The sequence below is a fragment of the Podarcis erhardii genome, assembly GCF_964252035.2.
Source record: "Podarcis erhardii genome assembly, chromosome: 6".
Taxonomy (NCBI): domain Eukaryota; kingdom Metazoa; phylum Chordata; class Lepidosauria; order Squamata; family Lacertidae; genus Podarcis; species Podarcis erhardii.
The window spans coordinates 42,122,091-42,143,122 of NC_138510.1; the positions used below are offsets into that span (position 1 = coordinate 42,122,091).

The 21,032-nt window shown below is 42.6% G+C and overlaps 1 protein-coding gene and 2 long non-coding RNA genes across 3 annotated transcripts in view; 2 read left to right on the forward strand and 1 right to left on the reverse strand.

Annotated features, from left to right (window-relative positions):
* The first annotated feature begins 634 nt into the window (after nucleotides 1–634).
* On the forward strand, nucleotides 635–5,429 carry LOC309343599. Its single transcript, XR_014157350.1, has 3 exons — nucleotides 635–736; nucleotides 4,821–4,912; nucleotides 5,126–5,429. It is a non-coding gene; the product is annotated as an uncharacterized lncRNA (long non-coding RNA).
* An 8,130-nt stretch (nucleotides 5,430–13,559) lies between these two features.
* DSTYK (dual serine/threonine and tyrosine protein kinase) overlaps nucleotides 13,560–21,032 on the forward strand; it is a 38,530-nt gene continuing 31,057 nt past the window's right edge. The window contains exon 1 of the mRNA XM_081865213.1: nucleotides 13,560–14,033. Coding sequence (XP_081721339.1) covers nucleotides 13,721–14,033 — 313 coding nt within the window. The 5' untranslated portion in view covers nucleotides 13,560–13,720. The remainder of the gene's footprint in view (nucleotides 14,034–21,032) is intronic.
* The window catches only part of LOC309343595, a 40,130-nt gene continuing 36,642 nt past the window's right edge, over nucleotides 17,545–21,032 (reverse strand). Inside the window, exon 3 of the long non-coding RNA XR_014157345.1 lies at nucleotides 17,545–17,703. This is a non-coding gene — a long non-coding RNA (uncharacterized lncRNA). The remainder of the gene's footprint in view (nucleotides 17,704–21,032) is intronic.

Genomic DNA, 21,032 nt, shown 5'->3' on the forward strand with positions numbered 1-21,032 from the left:
GTGGGGGGGGGGGGGAGCGGGAGGCCGAGGTGCCGGTGGCTGCATCGGCGAGGCGCTTCCGCCGTGCGTAGGGACTCCTCGGAGGACCCCCTCCCGGCGCTGCTTGTGGGAACGTGGCGAGCGGTCTCCGTGATGCATCAGGAGGAGGAGAAGCGCCACCTCTCCCATTGCCATGGGAACTCCTCCCACCACCTCGCTCCTGGCCGGGGGCTGGTTTTGCCTTTAATCCGTCAGCAGGTTCCACCCAAGGACTACGTTGCAGCCTCATCAACTTGATTTCCTTCCTACTATTATTATTATCATCACAATTGCCTTTATTACCGTTGTTGTTGTGCCTGTGCATTTCTGACACTCAGACATCATCGATGTTTTCGACTTCTGAGGACGCACAGATTCCAAGCGTTTTCTCTTTCTCCCCCCTTTCTTTTCTTCTTCGTCTTTTCCTCCTTTAGGAAAGGATGGAAGTCTATTTTCTAAACTTGTTTTTCAGCCTTACACAGGCCTCTAACTCGCACTCTATCATTTTGTCTCGAGACTGCCGCTTTCGAAATCTATCTCTCTCCCTCTCTGTCAGACTGCGATGTACCAGAATCTGTGCAGAATAGAGACTCGTCCCCAGACTTTGTCAAAACCACACAAGGAAAAAAGGGAAAATCTTATTTGTATCCTGTGCTCACCCCCACCAACAAGAAGCTCAAGGCAGCATACCTGGGCTTCCTCCCACTAGTGGACAAGGGTGGGTATTCCTTTCTTTAAAAGCTGGGCAGTCTGTGATGTATTGTAGGCTCTCTATGATATACTTCCTACAATCTCCCACTTTGTCTCTGATCCAGCCTACTCTATACAATCCTAAAAGCAAAATGTCATATGCAAAGGAGGCCTAAAATAAGAAAGCAGGTGGCCACTGTCAGCAATATGTGACTCAGTGTTCTGTCTGTAAGTAACATCCTCTTGGAATTGTGTTACCCTTTCATTTGCCTCTTTGTTATTTGACATATATCAGTGTTTGTTGGTGTATATAATTTGAAACACAATGATACTCCATTTGCATATTGTGATACATTTGTAGGACATCAAAGGCCACACCTGAATCCAGTGATGACAGAGGCATTAGCTGCTTCGGCAACAAAATCCTTGGGTACCAGGCAGTCTTGTTCTGCTCCTAAGAATGATGATAACCTTTGCTGACCCTAAATTTGTGAATTGCTATAACTATAGATCTGCCTTTTAAAATGCCCACAAGCTTTGTGGTCCAGGCAGAAAATGGTAGCACATTATAATCAATAACTTCAGACTATTGTTTGAGGCTGATGATGAGTTCAGAACAGAAGACCAAGTCTAGTACTCCCACACTATCTTTTTAATCTTGATTAAGCCCCATGGGCTGCTGTGCTAAACTACACATTCTAGAAAAATGCAATATAATTCAATGAAGTAAGTTTAGAGAAGGTGGCTTGAGAACCATAGCCTTGATTATGTGATGAGCCACTGTGCAGAACTGGGGTGAAGGGCATTTATGATGTGGCATTGGCAATAAATTCCATTTCCTTGCAGAGTTGTGACCCACCATGGTATGTAATTGCATAATTAGCTGTTCAGGTCACCACACCACTGCAGTAGTTCAATACTAACGCTACACTGAAAACAGCCATTTTGACCAAATATGGTATAGTGGCATTTTGACCACTGCAATGTCAAATGTGTTAGTGTAAACTTACTTATCCAAGATTTGGAAAAATAAACATTTATTATAGGAGTGTAACTGAAAAGAAAAATAGCCAAATGGACTTGCCGCACTCACTTATCAAATGCAATACATCTATGGCTCTGCCCAGTGCAGTCACTCTGGCCATCACTGCATCAGAATGTCTGACTACCTCTGATCTGTGTATGTGAGGCTTCCACCCTTATTGTAGTCCATACAGGTAGATAGACTGCTAATATTTTCAGAAGATCCGAACCTTCACCATAAAAACCATTAAATGCTAAATCCATGGGAACCTAGTTGTGTAAATATGCGCATGTATTTATTTTTATTTCTTTGCAATGGTACTGTGCCATATTGGCTCCACAGAACCAACCACACAAAAAAGCCTAGTGCATAAATAATTTAAATCAGACTGCTTTGATATAAGCCATCTTAGTCCCGTGAAAGTCATTGAAACAAATTTAATTGGTCTGTGAACGGCCATCACTGTAAAGTGATTCAATCAGGGCTGGTCCCACCGTGCACCAAGGAGAAGCAGGTTGTTTCAGCAGAGAATCAAAAGAGATAAAGGGAGGAATGTCTGGATAGGGTAGCAAAACATTTTGCAATTAAAAGATGTCTTTTTATTTTCATAATTATTTGATTGTATTTGGTTGCCCATCAATATAATTGCCTAGGCAGTGTGCAAAATGCAATATATTAAAATTAAATAATTAAAAATATGTCAGTAAAAATGACATAAAAGCAGCAGAGACAGAGTAAAACAATTTACAACTCAGTTGGCACAATGACAATTCAATGGAGAATATCTTCTTTGGTGCCTTCACTGCCACTAGGTAGGCCCAATGATGAGCCCTCACCAGTGTTTTGTTGCACTCGACTAGAGTTTTCCTTCACTCACATTTAAGCCATCTTCTAGCTTGTTTCCTTGTCTTAGCTCTGGAGTATATCAGGGAGCCAAGTGGGCTCCATGAAGCAGGAGAGGGTGCTTAGCAGCGATCATATCAATGGCCTGAGCCATCCAAATGTTCCAGCAGTTGGCCAGGGCTTCAGCAGGAGCGTCAGTCATATCAGCTGCGAAATTCTCAGCTTATCTTACTTATTTTCCCCCTGAAGTGGAAGTCCAAGTGCTTTTGGCAGCAATTTGATCAGGGGAAAACTAATTAAGGGCTTCATATCATCCTGTGGCCATAATATGAGGTTTCAGTGCTTTCACATAAATTGATTGATTCACTGAGAAAACTGCTTCAACAGACCACAGAATGACCTGTTTCATCCAAAGGAAAGAGCTCTGATGAAAATGAACCATGATGGATACATAAGCTCCTCTCATCTTATTTTAAAGCATTTCCTGTTTCTGAGTACTGCAAGTTATGTCAGCACAGAACAGATGTGTTCTAGTAGGTGGTCTCATTGGCTTGACTATTTCTGTAAAGAGTTATTTTTACATGCATAGCTCTAATATAGCTTTATAAGCATATTCATTAGTCTGCATGAAGGCTGAAGCCTTAATGTGCCTGCTGCATAATTCACTTTTAAATTTAAGGCATTGAGACAGCAGGGTACTTTACCAGGTTGACAGAGATAACCTCCTATGAAAGGGCCTTGGGGACATTCACTTCATTAAATTTAATACAAAAGGCTCCTGCTTGGAGCTCCTTAGCATTGATTTTGTTATACAGGAAAAATCTAGGGCAATTGTACAGGCAAGTGTCAATAATACCTGGCCTCCTGTTTTGTTTTGTTTTTCTGGAGTGCTTGACCTCACCTACATCCATGTTTGCCAATGAGAAACTATTTTCATATCCCATAAAACTGATCTAAGGTGCCCCACTGAGGACTAACTAGTTGTTATTAGTCTAAATGATCAGCTATGGGGAAGAGGTAGGGTGTTATAGAATGCAATTTTACCCTCTCCCAGCCCTATGACCAAATACATCTGAGGGCAATATCACTCAGCAGAACATTCTCTTTCAGATCATGCAGCTGTCCCAGTAGGTAAAACCCAAAATTTAGATCCCACCTCTTCTATTCCGACATACCCATTTTCTTTCCATCTCCATACATATAAAGATTCAGGGAAGGAGAAAGAAAAGCCACATAGATAGTGTTTCTTAAGTTTATATTAGGTAATCATTTGGGAACTGCCAAATGTTGTTAGGGTTTCCTAAACTTGTGTCTGGATTCCTTTCCTACATGCCATAAATTTAACAGGAGGAGCAGATGGGCAAATGAGACATATCCGCCACCAAGAGAGTCTAGGGGTTGCAAGCATGTCTGTTTTCAAGAGGACATGTATCTAAGGAGTCTTAGCTAAACAGCTCCAAACCATGCATGCCCTTGGGTGAAGCACTCTGAGGTCCAAACAAGAGCTCTCAATTCAACAGAGAGTTAAGCACTTATACAGTGAAATCTTAAGCATACTTACTCAGAGGTAAGTCCCTCTGAGTTCAATAGGAATTACTACTAAATGTTCTTCGGATTTAAATCTTAAATCAATGGGCCCAAGTGTTCTTAACTCTTGTTGCATTTTAAATGGTTTTATTCAGTACCTTCATATGATAATAGCTTTCCAGACAGAGGCAAAATTCTACCCATTGCCTGCTCTTTAGGTCTCAGAGAAAAAAAAATGTGCTTTTAGATTATAATGTAGAGGCTTCACAAACAATATGATAAAAAGCATTGAACAATAAGTGCCTCTTACTGAGAGTATTTATACCAAGTATCACTAGCTACTTAAATGGGAACGCAAAGGAAACAAAATACTGATATTTCTTAAAGGCTGTGTACAAACTATACATTCAAAGCACATTCAAAACACATTCTTTCCCTCAAAGAATTCTGGACAGTGTAGTTTACTTCCCACAGAGTTACAATTCCCAGCCACTCTTAACAAATTACAGTGCCCAGCATGCATTGAGAGAAACAATGTGCTTTAAAAGTATAGCGTGCCCACAGCCTTATTGTCATCTGATGGAATAAGTTCTACTTCCTTTGCCTCTAAGAGCTATCACCATGCTGAATGAATGCTCAAATGGATCATACTTTCATAATGAGCATGCACTAATATGCAGGTCTTTTTCTTTGTTTATTTTTCAACATCTTGCCACAGGGATTCCCAGGGGCGCAAGAAGACTGATGAGGGGGATGGGCTGGCCATGAGCAATGTCTGAAAGGCTGAAAGAAACTACAGCTATAGATCCAGTTACAGATAGGTAGCCGTGTTGGTCTGCCATAGTCAAAACAAAACAAATTCCTTCCAGTAGCACCTTAAAGACCAACTAAGTCAGTTCTTGGTATGAGCTTTCGTGTGCATGCACACTTCTTCAGATACAGCTATATATCTATATATATACATGTTTATACATGTTTATACATGTTTATAGCTATATATACATGTTTACAGCTATAGATGAGAGCATATGAAGAAGGTAGCAAAAGCAACATAAGATCAGTTATCCTGGGTTTCCAACCAGTCACCAACACATCCAGTTATCCTGGGCTAAAGGTACTGTAAAGGTAAAGGACCCCTGACAGTTAAGTCCAGTCACAGACGACTCTGGGGTTGCACCGCTCATCTCGCTTTACAGGCCGAGGGAGCCGGCGTTTGTCTGCAGACTGTTTTTCTGGGTCATGTGGCCAGCATGACTAAGCCGCTTCTGGCACAACGGAACACCGAAACCAGAGCAGCGCACAGAAACGCAGTTTACCTTCCTGCTGGAGCGGTACCTATTTATCTACTTGCACTTTTTGAACTGCTAGGTTGGCAGGAGCTGGGACTGAGCAACGGGAGCTCACCCTGTTGCGGGGATTCGAACCACCGACCTTCCGATCGGCAAGCCCAAGATGCTCAGTGGTTTAGACCACAGCGCCACCAGCATCCCATATTCTGGGCTACTAACCCCTGAACTCACATCAGCCCTAGTGGTTCTAAACATGTTTACAGAGTGAATCAGAGAACTAGAACAAGCTGAAAGAAAGTCCACAGCCTCTGGCAAGATCATTGTCCAATAGCTTATCTCACTTTCCTCTAGGATTTAGTAAACACCTAAGCAATCTCTGGTTTATCTCTGGTGTGTGCAGGGTGGTAGGGGATCTGCTGCCATAAAGACATCTATTGACGTAAGAAAGGCTCAATGAATTCCATGCCTGTGTAGTCAGTGGTTGTTGTCTCAGGACGACAACCCTGAAATAACTCTGAGATGACAATGACTGGATCTTTGTTCTGTACATAGCATTTGGAGATTAAGAGCCGGGGAGCCGGACCGATCCTGGCTATGCAAGCTGAGTGTGCTGCAATGGTGAGGTGGCAGTTTTCATCTTCTTGCTTAGAAAGAAAATGGGGCTTGAACCTCTACAATCCAACAGAAGAGAAGGACAAAAGTAATAGTGGCTCCCCCTTGAGGCCTTACCGCTTCTGGCTCACACAGTGACCTGGTGAACAATACCAAGAAGCTATCATTTCAATAAGCAGGATTCAGTACATCATAAGAATATAATATTTCTGCCAGATGTGACCTAGTGCAGCATCCTTTTTCCAACAGATCCTTCTGGGAAGCCCACAAACAAGGAACAAAGGCAACAGCTCTTATCCATGGTTTCCACACACCCACTCCTACTATTCAGAGGTATATTGCCTTTGAAACACAAAAGTGATTTTTAGATATCATAGCTCACAGTTGTGACTAGATCTCTCTTCCATTAATTTTCATGTATAGGGTACAGTGTTGCACCAAACAGCAATATAGATAAACTGCAAAATTGGTGATGTACATGCTCAGTGCTGGGTTGTATATTCATCCAGTAACCAGCTCCCTGCACAACCTGCTTACCATTTCTTCAACAAGCAGAAAAACACATCCGCAGACGAATAGTCCAATTTCTGTTCTTTTGAAAAAGAACTTCTGAGAACACGCCTCTACACATTCAAATGATTCAGTTGGGCACCATGCACAAGAAGTACATTATGGTGCATAAAGCTGTGATCCTGCTGAAATCAGTGTGCCTTACTTCTGAGTAAACATACATAGGGTTGGGCTTTGTTTGTGTGAATTGGCATTTGAGCCAATGAGTTGAGATGATCTTATGACTTACGACTGGGAGAAATAAGACGTTGCCTCTAAATTCCCTGCAGGAAATAAGAAAACTTGAGCTGTCACACAAAAATCCAATTTAATGGTGTGGGTAATTTTTGCACAAATCATCCTTTCAGCTCATGTGAGATCATAATGGCCAAAGGGCACTGAAGGTCATTAAAAAAGGAGCAGGAATAAAGGAGGCCATTTTTTATTGTATGGGAAATGTGAAGAGCCACATCCTCTACCCAGAAGATGGGTATGTGTCTAGGCAGATAATATTGCTTTTATAAACCAAATTATCCAGAATGCATATTGACGGGGATCCAAATAGACTCCCTCGGTTTAATAATGTTGCATTTTTTCACAAAGCTTGTCTCAGTGACTGTGATTAGTTTTACTATTGCTGCTTTTGTAAAGAAAAACACAGAGAAATATGAGGTTCAGTTTATAATAATCTGAATTTGAGCACTAGGATCAGAGGTGAGATAAATGTAATGAATAATGTGTCTTATTGTTTTGTACCATCTCACAATCCTTGCTATGCAAAGCCTGTTCTTCCCTTGACATCCATATTTCTCCTACAAATCAGGAGAAATCTGAATAATCATCGCTGGGAATCATAAGTAGGAAGAATGCTTCTGCACTCAGGATGCTGGATTATACAGATAAGCCTTTGGTCCAATCCAGCAAAGCTCTTCTTATGTGATATTTTCCTTTGCATCTACCTTCCCTCCTATATTGTGTTGTGATTTTCATCAAAAATGTGAGAGTGGGGAAGCCTCTTGGTGCTGTATGTGCATCATGTGTTAATAATGAAGGCAGTTAGGATTTTTCAAGTTTCATCTTGCAGTTTGTTCCATTTTTCTAGACAGCTGTTGAAATATGAACCCAGCTAACTTCCAAATTTCCTGCCCACCTAGCAGTTCGAAAGCACGTCAAAGTGCAAGTAGATAAATAGGTACCGCTCCAGTGGGAAGGTAAACAGCGTTTCCGTGCGCTGCTCTGGTTCACCAGAAGCGGCTTAGTCATGTTGGCCACATGACCCGGAAGCTGTACGCCGGCTCCCTCGGCCAATAAAGCGAGATGAGCGCCGAAACCCCAGAGTCAGCCACGACTGGACCTAATGGTCAGGGGTCCCTTTACCTTTTTAATTTCCAAATTAGCATGCATTTGGTCAGCAAGGATGAGAAAGGATCTGGTTTAACTAATATGTGGATTTTTCTTCATTTTTCTTTAAATAGCAATTTACAAGAAGCATCATGTTCCTAGCTACTTCAGCCTTTGAAGGGAGAATCAAAGAACTTAAATCATTTGGAGGTTAAATCTGTCTCATCAATCAATCAAAGTTTATTTCTTTGGCCATTAACTGAAATACAATTAACCAATAAAGGCATACCAGTAAAAAAAAAAAAAGGGGGGGGGAGATGTTTCCAGATTACAAAATTCCAGTTACAGTTGGTTTTCATTTTTACATCCAGTATAAATCAATTTGTCCAGAGAACAAGAATCCAAAAAGGATTAATTTTACCAAGATAATCTGTCACATGCATATAAAAATACATTTGCTTATTGTTTTTTTGTTAACATGGTAAGAAATACAGCTGTTTACTGTACTACATTTCTGTTTCAAAGTTGTTTTGCAAATCAGAAGAACTTCATATAAAGTGACATACATGTCAACTTCCAAAAATAAAAGAGTTGAAAAATATGGGATCCTCTGTAGCATTTTTTTCCACAAATATAAAGGGGAGAATTGTATGGAATTTGTCTGCATCTGTCATCTAGGACTGCTGAAAGCAATTGCTCTAATTAAACAAAGGAGATGGTTTCCTTATTAGTCTATGAATTTTGAGAATTATGTTGTGATTTGCCATGAATCAATTACTTGTAACTAGAGTTTCTATCTTGTAACTAGAGTTTCTATTTACATTGCAGGACTCTCCAAACATTCAGTTTTATATTTTGAGATAACTGAATGTTTGCATTTTCCTTTTCTCATACTTGAAGTGCTTTTTGGATTTTATCCAGGTCTAAATGCAGGAAGTAAGAAATCATTCTGAGAGCTATTCATTGCTATAGTAAACTTTTTATAATAGCTTTTAAGTTAAGGTTACCAGATTTTTTTCAATGAATCCGGGGACACTTTTCAACTTCAATGGATTTTGTATGGGGACTGATCTGTAAATCTGGGGACTGTCTCTGGGAAACGGGGACGTCTGGTAACCTTATTTTAAGTAGCTTTTCAAAATGTTTCAGATAATTAATAATATGAATTATCAAGTAGAGCAATGAAATTATTTAAGGACTACAAGTAAGAATTTCCTGTAATTGACTTCCGGGTTAGCGCGATCGGTTAATGGCGGATTCCCTCCGAGCTCCGGAGGGAATCGGCTCTGCTGAAGACGGGTCTTGCCGCGCCGGCGACGCGGGGACCCTTAGAAACCGCAGGCGCGGAAGCCTGCGGACTTGGTGACTCGGCGGGCACCTTAAGCGCCCTCCCCGAACCACGAAGAGCCTTTTTAAAGGCTACGGAGAGGGTACGGAGAGCGGCGTGGTGCTGTGAGTAGACCGCTACTTCAGTGGAGCGAAGCCGCGAGCCATGGCCGGAGAGCGCTGACTTTTTCCCCAAAATTTGGACTGGAAAACAAACAACCCGTGAGTAGAATGGAATTTGGACTTTAAAATTTTTACCTTTGAATTCGGCACGACCGGGGGATGTGCTAAAGGGAAGTCCGCACCCCCCCTACCTACAAACGATCTAAAGCAAGGATTGGAGAACTAAGGTGGAGAGATTACTGTCTTTTTGGTGCTAGATAAAAGATATTTCCATGAATTTGACAGAAGAAGTCTTTGTGCTGGAGAGAAAGGGAGGAATTTTGGAAGTTTTTGTGTAACTCCCCCCCCCCCGAACCCGGGAGCGTCCTGTGCGTGTGCCGGGGAAAAAGAATAAGGAGTTTGACAGCTGTCAAAGGAGCTGTCAAACGGGCGGTTAAAGTCAAGAACTTTGCTATTTAATAACTCTCTGAACTAAAGGTGTTACATTTGAATTGAGGTGGTTGGAAACAAAGTAGTAATAAACAACAAAGTAACGGATTGTTGGAAAAGGACTATTAAGCAATTGGAATCCCCCTAGGGGGAACTAGAGACATTACAATGGCTGCAGAGGGAAAATTACTGGCAGAGATAGAAAAAATGTTTTTTCTCGTGGGAATCTTGCAAGAGCAGAGTACGGCTATGAACAAAGAACTTATGACCTTGAATTCTAAAACAAACAACTCTGCTGAATGCATAAAGGATTCGACTGATAAAAAATCTGCAGCTGAACCAGAAGAGACATCTTTGGAATTGGCGGAGAGGAAAGAAGGAGTGGAGAAAGTACAGGTGGAAAATACCAACCAGAAGCCTATATCGTCAGAAAATAAAGAAGAAGATCTTTGGATTACAAATCTGCGAAAGATGAGAAAGATGAGGAAGGAAGTCCCTGGAGTACTTGGAATACTGGAATTTAAAAGAATAAAGAAACATGATCGGGACTTCCTCTTTGAGTATGGGAGAGCAGCTGACCTTTTGCAGCAATTGCTTTTAAACATTTTGGATGGAAGATAATTTGATGTGACTGTGACAGAACTCCTTCGAGACCTGAGGACCAACAAAAAGGATTACCAACAAAATCGGCAGAGAGAGACTGACAGAGAATTGAAGGCCTTGGATGTGAGGAATCCGGGCTAGGAACTGTTTTTGTGGACATTTGCTTGGGAAGGGATGGAAACCGGGATAGGGAGGGAGGGGAGAATAGAATTTCAAAATTTTATGATTTTTGTATTTGGCCATTGTGACCTATAATTAATATAATAAAGGGAGAAATTCGTGGAAGGGAAGTTAGGTCGACCTTAGAAAAAGGATTTAATGTTTATAAGAGAATTGGATAAATTAAATGTGGACAAGTAAAAAGAGCTAAGTTTTAAAAATAATAATAATATGTTTAAGATTATAGATAAGAACTTGCTGAACTAATTATCGGAATTGGGATGTATGAAGAGGGGGTGGGGGGAAGTCAGGGAAAGAGGGTAAAGAAAGTAAGGGTATGAAATTGTATATGTGTTGTCTTTGTCTTTTTGTGTGTGTGTCTTTATAAAATGTAAAAACCCAATAAAAATTGTATTAAAAAAAAAAAAGAATTCCCTGTAATTGGTCAGGCTCAGTTTGTTACAGAAAACTCTTCTCCGGTTGATCCCTAATAATAAGCTTTAAAATGTAAGAAGTATTTTGCTGTAAGAACTTTGGAGATAGAATAGAACATTCAAGCCCACCACATTACACAGATCCCCAGGCAAACAGAAAAATAACTCTCCACATTAAATGAAGGTTAGTATTGTTATGAGTTTGGGCAGGGGTCAGTCCTCGGTGCTGGATCTCAGTGCCCAGGCTGAACAATGGAAGTGGAGATGCTCCTTCAGGTATGGGCTGTTTAGGGTTTTAAAGGTCAGCACCAACACTTTGAATTGTATTTAGAAATGTACTGGGAGCCAATGTAGGTCTTTCAGGACCGGTATTATATGGTTTTGGCGGCTGCTCCCGGTCACCAGCCTAGCTGCCACATTCTGGATTAGTTGCAGTTTCCGAGTTACCTTCAAAGGTGACATAGAGCGCATTGCAGTAGTCCAAGCGGGAGATAACCAGAGCATGCACCACTTGGGCGACAGAGTCCATGGGTAGGTGAGGTAAAGGGACCCCTGACCATTAGGTCCAGTCATGACCAACTCTGGGGTTGCGGCACTCATCTCGCTTTTTTGGCCGAGGGAGCCGGCGTACAGCTTCCGGTTCATGTGGCCAGCATGACTAAGCCACTTCTGGCGAACCAGAGCAGTGCACGGAAATGCTGTTTACCTTCCCGCCGGAGCGGTACCTATTTATCTACTTGCACTTTGACGTGCTTTCGAACTGCTAGGTGGGCAGGAGCTGGGACCGAGCAACGGGAGCTCACCCCGTCACGGGGATTCGAACTGCCGACCTTCTCATTGGCAAGTCCTAGGCTCTGTGGTTTAACCCACAGCGCCACCCACGCCCCATCCATGGGCAGGTAGGGTCTCAATATAAACGGGCTCATCCTTACAATGACAACTTCAGAAGACAAGTCGTATTAAGTCTGTTGCAGCAAAAGATGAAAGAGCCCACAAAAGCTCATGTCACAACAAATATGTTATTCTTCAAGATGTCACAAGATGTCTTGTTTCTCTTTCTAGGAGCAACTCTAAAGGGAAGGAGGTTACTGCTGCAATCCTAATATCGCATACCTGGGCGTAAACTCTTTTGAATTCAGTAGGATATACTTTCAAGCAATTTTGGTTAGCTTTGCTCTGCACGGAAAGGTTTGTTCTCCTCATGGAGGCAAATTTCTTTGATCATGGGTAGGCAAACTAAGGCCCAGGGGCTGGATCTGGCCCAATTGCCTCCTAAATCCGGCCCACAGACGGTTCAGGAATCTGTGTGCTTTTACATGAGTGGAATGTGTCCTTTTATTTAAAATGCATCTCTGGGTTATTTGTGGGGCATAGGAATTTGTTCATTCTTTTCCCCAAAAATATAGTCCGCCCCCCCCCCCAAGGTCTGAGAGACAGTGCACTGGTCCCCTGCTGAAAAAGTTTGCTGACCTCTGGTCTTAGATTGTAGGTGAAATATACTCAGAGTTGCAAAGTGATTTCATGCTCTTTATTCAGCTCATAGTGGTGAGGAGGAATGAATGGATGTCCCCTCAAAGTATCTGCTTTATATACATTATTTACACAATGGGCTGCACATGATTGGCTAATTCTGGAATTCTACTGTAAGCCAATCAGGTTGTGGATTCACTTATATCTGGAGCATGATTGGGTGGTTCCTGCCAACCAATCATACTGCTGCATTGCTCTAGGACCAATCAGACTGCTGCATTCTGAATCCTATTGTTCTAGGACCAATCAGACTGCTGCAATTTGTATCCTATTGTTCTAGGACCAATCAGACTGCTGCAGTTTGGATCCTATTCAACTCAGTACATAACAGTAGGTTTGTTTTTTTAGCATTTACTGTGACAAGCGAAGTGTTTCTAAAACCACCCCAAAGCAGTATCTTATGGCTTCAAACGTTACTTTTTCAACATTCCTATTCAGTGTCTCTCTCCCCCCCCCCCATATATGCCATTTGCATTTAATTGGAGGCATTGCCAACCCTGCAAGCCCAGCGTCCGGGGTGGATTTAGGTTTGATGGGGCCCTAAGCTACTGAAGGTAATGGGGCCCTTTATATGTCCAGCTGTCCTTTGTCAACAAATTGTCCCTTGTTTGTGTTGAATATATTGTAATTTATGGACCTAATAGGTATCTAAAGCCATTTGGCGCTGTTGCTGTATGCAGGTTTTATTTTATTTGTTATTTATCTTATATTTTGGAAATGTACATCCAGATTCCCCCCCCCCCCGCTTTAATCCCCCCCGCCCCGGAGAGTGGGGCCTACACTATATTGTAACTTGCTTAGCTTATACGTAAATCCGGCACTGATCCTTTGACTTGTAAACTGAAGTGGGGAGTCTCCCGGCAGAAGACTACAAATCCCAGAGTGCCTTTCGGAAAGGCCCTCACCCGCCCTCTCCCCGCCCTCCAAGAGGGTGCAGTTCCGCTACTCTGCAACAAGAGGGAAGCGGCGACTACATCCCCCACAGTGCAAGGCGAGCCAGCGCGCGGAATGGGGTCCGCCCCCGGCCGCCGCCGCCGCCGCCACCTCCCCGCCAGAGCGCCCGGATAAAGGTTCCGTTCCGTGCGCAGTGCGGCTCGGTGCGACGCTGCAGGCAGAGGAGGAGGCCGAGCCCGTGGCCCAGGCGGCGCCAGAACAGCCTGGCATCCCCCGAGTCGCCGCCGTGGTGGGGGGAGAGCTCTGAGGCGGACGCCGCCGCGGGCGAGATGTCGGGGGGCACGGGAGGCCCCTCGACCCGGGGCTCCGGCGGCGGCGGCGGCGGCGGAGGGTTGAGCCGCGAGCTGTGCCGCGCCTTCGGCCATTACAACCGGCACCTGGCGCGGCTGCAGCACAACCTGCGCGAGACGAAGAAGTTCTTCCGCGACATCAAGTACTCCCAGGGCCCCGGCGCTGCCTCTGCTGCCGCCGCCGCCGCCGCCGCTACCCCTGGGCCGGCCGGGGAGGAGCTGCGGCCTCAGCAGGAGCAGCCCTCCCCCGATATCTGTGCCCCTGTTGGTGAGGGTCCCTCGCTGCAGGCCGGTAAGGAGCTCGGGAGAGGAGGGGGGGGGCGTATCGGGGGAACCGGGCGGGTCGGTGCGGAGGGAGAAGGAGCTTCCGCATTTTATGTTGGGTCTCTGCCCAAATCGCAGGGATATTCCTCTCCCTTTAAAAAAAAAATGCATCAAGGGAAACTCCAACCGGTGTGGCTTCTTCCATCACTGAAGCAGTGTGGGGATGGCACTCAGTGGGTGGATCCCCCCCCCCCTCTTGGGCAGCCCTTGCAGTCTGGTCTTGTGCATCTGCACTCCCAAGTAACTCTGGCTGAGTTCGCCAAGGGGCTAGAGCTGCAGGGTTGGGAGAAAGCTCCTTTAAATTCCGTAGGACTTGCTTTGGAGTACACATGGTTAGGACTGTACTGTGGTTGCTCTCCCTATCCCCCCAGGTAAGGCCACATCCGCCCCATACAGCTAAAGCACATTTATACCACTTTAGCTATCATGGCTCTCCCCCTACCCCCCAAAAAAGAATACTGGAAATTGTAATTTACCCCTCACAGAACTACCATTTCCTCAAAGAACCCTTAACAAACCACTGTTCTCAGGATCACTTAATGGGGGGGGGGCAGTTAAAGTGGTATAAGGCTGCTTAAAATGTATGGTGTGGATTAACAGAAGATTGACAGCAGGGAGAGGCCTGCTGGGGCAGAGCTGGAGAACTATGGCTGCCCAGATGTTGCTGGACTGCAAGTCCTATAATCTGTGACCACATGCTATGCTCATGGTTCTGTATCTGGCATCCATGTCTGTGGGTGACTGCAAGGTATGTGGAGGGGATCCTGGCTTTTCCAGAGGGAGTGGGAAAAGGCAATTGAGAGGCCTTTAGGTAGCCAAGATGAAGAGGGAGGTAGCCGAGAAAAAAGGTGATTATTCAGGAGTAATTATAGGAATCCTTGAAGGTTGAAGGAACTAGTGGTTGACAGGTGGCTGCTGTTTGAAGCTGCCCAGAACCCAAGAAGAATTCTGCTATGCACAAACAAATGACATTGGCTGCCCTTTAAGTGTTTGGCATCCTGGCTTTGAATAGGAATTTGGTATGGCACTGTTGCCACCCCCATATATGCCTTTTGGATTGAAGATTACCATGAGTCATTGTGGTCAGCAGCCTCCTGTACGTCTAAGCAATAGCTTGATGTTTATTATTAGTATTTTAATTTCTCAGTATGCATGCTGGTGTAGCTTGTTGCCCCAACTTCTTCACTGTACTCTGAAATACTGTGATTCTGGTCTCTGTTGGTGAATGAGAAGAAATGCTCCTTGAGATGGAAGGAAACAAATGTTCTGAGGTTGGACTGCATTGAAATATGCTGAATGATGTAGCAGTGAACTAGAAATGGCATAGATATGATTGGACGGAATGATCTGGATGGACACTAGAGGTTTGTAAATGAGTAACGGAATCAAAACTGGTTCTGAGAATGAATAAAATAAGACAAAAATTGGAATGAGGATCCGAATGGATGTGTGATTGGAATGCATGTTTCTTCAGGAAACAAGTGGCTTGCTACACAGGCTGTTGGCCCTGAACTTGTAAAAAATCTGCACCTAGTTGAAATGTGATTCTTCTTAGAGACATTTTTAAATGTGTTTGTCAAAACAATCAGATGTTTTCCGCTTTCTGATTCTGCCCTACAGCTTTAACTTTCTAGGTACATTTCCCCACTCTTTCATTGGGAAGTTTTGTACAAAGTGCTTTTTAAAAATATTAGATTTGAAGGAGTTGGCAGAAGCTTTAAGTTGCAGTCCTGTTTACACTTGTGAGTAACCCAGCTGTTGATGTGCCAATTAAATAGGGTTGCAAAGAAATTAGACATTTTTGAGCTTTTTCTGAGGAAAATCAGCAAAGACGACACTGACGTTGACTGCCATACGTCTGGATTTTCCCGCCCAGACACTGGTTGCAGCTACAGTATTCTGGATATGTCCGGATGTATGGCAACCCTTAAAAAAAACTTGTTTCTTTAGTGTATGTCTTTGGATATATTATAGTTGGCAAGTTTTGACTGATACTGATATAATACCTGAAATGTTTTATTTACAAAGATAAATAATACAAAGATACATAGTAATGGAAATGTAGGTGTCTACTTATGCCTTGGTTCCTTCTGGTTTTGCAGTTGTTAAGAAGCATTAGGGCTGTTTTATACTTCCGGATTTCTACCATGCTATGGTTTCTGGGCACCGGCAATTAGGCAGCAGAATAGCATGAATCAGAACTGCACTGTGATACATGATGGCAATTGTTTCTGTTATTGAAACACTTTTTATTTTTGGAGCAACTGTAATCAAACTCTCAGATATATGCAAGTTCACACATCTAGTCCAGCCCCATGCAATGTAGGAACCACAACTGAAGCATCCATGACAGATGGCCATCCAGCATCTGTTTAAAAACCTTCCTCTGATCCACTGTCTAACAGCTCTTACTGTCATGAGGTTTTTTCAGATGTTTAGTCAGAATCTCCTTTCTTGTAACTTGAAATTGAATTGAAATTGGTTCAGGTCTTACTCTCTGGAGCAGCAGAAAACAAGTTTGCTCCAACTTCCATATGACAGTCCTCTGGATAGCTGAAGATGGCTGGTATATCACCCCTCAGCCTTTTCTTCTCCAGGCTAAACATATCCAACTCCCTCAACTGTTACTCATAAGTCTTGGCTTCCAGACATTTTATCTCCTTGGTTGCTCTTCTCTGCACACCAGAACTGGACACATTACTGGTCTGACAAAGACAGAAGAGTGACACTATTAGTTCCCTTGATCTGGACACTATACTTCTGTTGATGTAGTCTATAATAGCACCCCCCCTTTTTTTTTTGCTGCTGCCTCACACTGCTGACTCACGTTAAGCTTGTAGTCTACTAAGACCCCTAGATGCTTTTCACATGTACTACTGGCAAACCAGGTGTTCCCCATCTTATTTTTGTGCAGCTAGTTCTTTCTGCCTAAGTATTGTCCCTACTGAACTTCAAGGTAATATAGAATCCCGATTCCATCTTCTGAGGTATTAGCTACCCCTCCTAGTCTGTTGTCGTCTGCATGTTTGCTTAGCATCCTATCTGTTCCTTCATCCAAGTCATTTATAAAGATGTTGAATAACACTGAACCCAGGACAGAACCCTGTGGCATCCCACTTGTCACTTTTCTCCAGGATGATGAGAAACCATTGGTGAGCACTCTTTGGGTTTGGTCAGTCAATCAGCTACAAATTCACCTAACAGTAACATCATCTAGCCCACAGTTTACCAGCTTCTCCACACGACTGTCATGGGGGACTTTGCCAAAAGCCTTAATGAAAGCAAGATATGCTCCATCCACAATATTCCTCTGATACATCAAGCTTGTAACTCTATAAAAAGAAAAGAAAAGAAATAAGATTTGTGTGGCATGACTTCTTTTTCAGAAACCTATGCTGGCTCTTAGTAATCACAGTATGCTTTTCTAAGTACTACTCAAAGAGTGGCTGTTTAATTACTATTTGTTCTAATACCTTTCCTGGTATTTATGACCGCTTGGTAGTTGCATGGGTCCTCTTCCTCCCACCTGCCTTTTTAAAGATGTAGAAAACATTTGCCTGCCTCCAATTGGCAAAAACTCCAGTATTGCAGTTAGCATACGTTCAGTGTTCTAATGAATGCATGAAACGGACAATATTCTGTGGAAAAATAAAGCACAAGAAAAATTCCTGCCTCATAAACTTCAGCGCTTTCTGAACAAAACAGGGACAAGGCATGGGCTTAAGACACTCCCCTCCTTGCCATGTTGTGTTTTGAGATGGTGATTTATATAGGATATGGACAAACAGTACTTATCTGATTCTGTTGTAACCAGAGACCTTGGAAGATAATTGCTGTGGGATTTTTTTGGGGGTGGGGGGACACATAAGCCCAAAGGTTGTTTCTTTAGTGGATTGTCTGAACCAAGTTACAGAGGATGGCTTCGTAGAATACATTTCTTCTTGCTTGACTTTGGTGAGAAAGCATATACATAACTCTGCATAAAAATTATGCACGTGATTGGAAACTAAGTCATGTGTTCATGTTACAAGATAGGCAAATGATAGTTTCACACATTATTTATATGGTACCGGTAAATCTTATCAGGGAGCTGTTCTTACGGTATTTGATTTGGAAAACCAGGCGTAGCATTTGGGTGATTCATAACATGAAAAGGACCAGGTTTGCAATGTTTAATTATCAGTGTGATTAATCTTTAAACATAGCCCCAGAGTAAATGGTGGAGCAGATGAACAATGACTTGATTTGGGATACTTATAGAAACTGCTGCCATGTAGGATGCATAGATAAAAAATATTTTTACATAATTTGCTTTCAGTTATTACAACTATTGGTTCTTGCTTTAGGAGGAAAGTACAAGAAGGCTTAGCTGGATCTTCACCAATCCAGGCTGGTCTCTATGGAGCTTTCACTGGGTTTTCAACAAAATAAACACTAATAACAAACAAACAGTACAGATCTCATGTTTAGTTATTTTTATAACTCGTCTCAATGTATTATAAGGAAATGTCATACTCAGATGGCACTGATTTCTCAAAGAAACATAATCTTTGGTTAGACTGTAAATTTTGTTTTCTTACGTTTTCTCAAAATGCACTAAGGCCTCCTTCAGTGAGGTTCTACAAATGTAAATAGAGTAAATCTTATCAGTTGGCTAAATCTAAATAATCAGCTAAAAAGCAATTACTTGCTTTATTGTCTTATAAATTTAACATTAAATCAAGATACATTCAGGCAATGCAATGCAAAAATCTAGATGCTGGGTTTATAAAGGAGTAAAGTAATAAAATTAAGTGAAGTTTCTAAAACAGAGATGCTTTGGGACAAAGGAAACCTCTGGGCAAGGATTCAAAATTAGAAAATTAAGCCCCAAACCAATAATAGTAATTGGGAGCTCTTGAAGCTCAAAACCAGTTCAGTATATTAGAATCCACTCAAAACTGGTAACAATGATCAAATAGAATTCTTCTCATGCTTGAACATCTCTGCTAGTAGAATATCTATATATGTTCAGTGTGTGCTGAAATTCTTTTCTTTCATATGACATATGGATGGAGTTAGTGGTGCAAAGACTGTGGTGTCTAGTCTGATAGTGGTATAGGGAGTATACTATGACAATATCCTGGATTGTGAATTAGCATGCACGTGCTCTGCTGTGTCTTGATTAACAAAGTCCCAAATGGTACAGAGCCTGTTCTCAAAATGCAGTCCTTTCTGTGGCTTTATGCATTTTGTTTGTAAGCCACCTTATCCCAAAAGGTCAGGGCTGTTTGTAAGCCATCCTCTCTTAAGGTCATTGTTGGCAACAAACAAACAAAATCCCATAACCACCATATCTGCTGTCTGCAGTGGCCTGTTGAACGCTTGCAGGGCTAGCCTACAGCTTTGGCTCTATATACACCCCATTTTCCCCTATTTGACTTCTAATCTTGGCAAAGTTTAATGATCCACACCCTTGGTGCAGTGAAATTCTATGGTGAAGAAAACAAGGTTGTGCCGAAAGTTCTTATTCAAGTGGAAACTTATGTAACTGTTGTGAGTAGAAATAGTATGTGAAGTTGCAATATACTAATAGTAACATATTTCAATAATGCTTAAGTTTGAATATCACACTAGTGAAGGTTTTCTTTTCCCTGAATAAACTTATTCTCAGGAACTGAGCCTTAACCCTAGATTATGATTCCTGGCAGCTGAACTGTGAAACATTGCCCATGTAATGTGCAAACCTAATTGAGAACCCACACGTTTTCCTCTGGGATTTGTTGTGATTTTCTTTTACCCCTTTCAATTATCATGTAGAGTTCCCCCGCCCACAAAAAGCTCCCTCTAGCTTTCTTGAAAAGGTGTTTCAGTTTTTTGTTCTAAACTCTTTGCTGTCATCTCTTCTCAAGTTTGTGTAACCTTCCTCTGATTTCAACAGAACTTTTTCCTATAGTCTTTGCATAATGAGGGACAGGACTTGAACCTTGCTATCCATGTTATCTAACAATCCATTGCTAGATGTGTGAACCATTAAGGCACTACCCCATTCTCTGCATATTTGGTTATACTTGTGCAAGTGTCTTAGTACTGGCCAAGTTGATTCTTGATGGATATATTGGTGAATCATTAAAGGGACTTGTGAAGTTGCACTGTTGAACTAGAGACACTTTACATGATCACATTTGACAAGCAATTGTAACGATGAAAAAATTTGCACTCTGGTTTTTTTCAGCAGTAGAGTAAAAACACACCACCCTTGTCTCAAAACAAGAAGCAGTTGCTATTGTTGGCCATCCTGAAAGAGGAAGCAACCTTACACCAGTCTTGACTCTGCCTTCCTTGAGAGAGAGCATGTTTAATCTTAGACCTCTATGTTGCACTCCTTTGGGGGTAGGGGTAGTCCGTGTCACCATTAAGAAAAAGAGGTAGAAATAAGCCAATATATATGTGGACTGTTTCTGGATAAAGTGACTTTTCTTTAAATTTTCAGAGTTGTTAACCTAGTTCAAAGTTTTCATATGAATTAGCCAGATGTTTAACTGAAAATCAATCACAGTCAGTCCATCATTTGAAAAGCAAGACTTTGGAGCCACCTTGCCCCAAAATGGCAACTGACATTCTGTTTTGGTGACTGAAACATAGGTTTAAGGAGCCATTTGGCACCTAGCTTATATATCTGCGCTTCTAACACTGGTCAAGAGGAAGCAGTGGCTAGCTGGCATTTTCTCCGACTCACTGTGGCCTTAGTGAGGCAGGGTCAGTTCTGCACCTTGTGCTTGGGGCAGAAGTGATGCACAAGTCCTGATTGGCACTGCATGACACAGTGGAGACCAGCGTAGTACCTTAGACTCAGTTGACTGTAAAATGGGGTGAAGCACCAAATACAGAGACAGCTCTCCCCCATCCCCATTTGCTCAGTGGTGGTATGACTGCACGGTGGTATGAGAAACTGCAGCCACACTGATGTTTCTCCTGCAATCCCCTC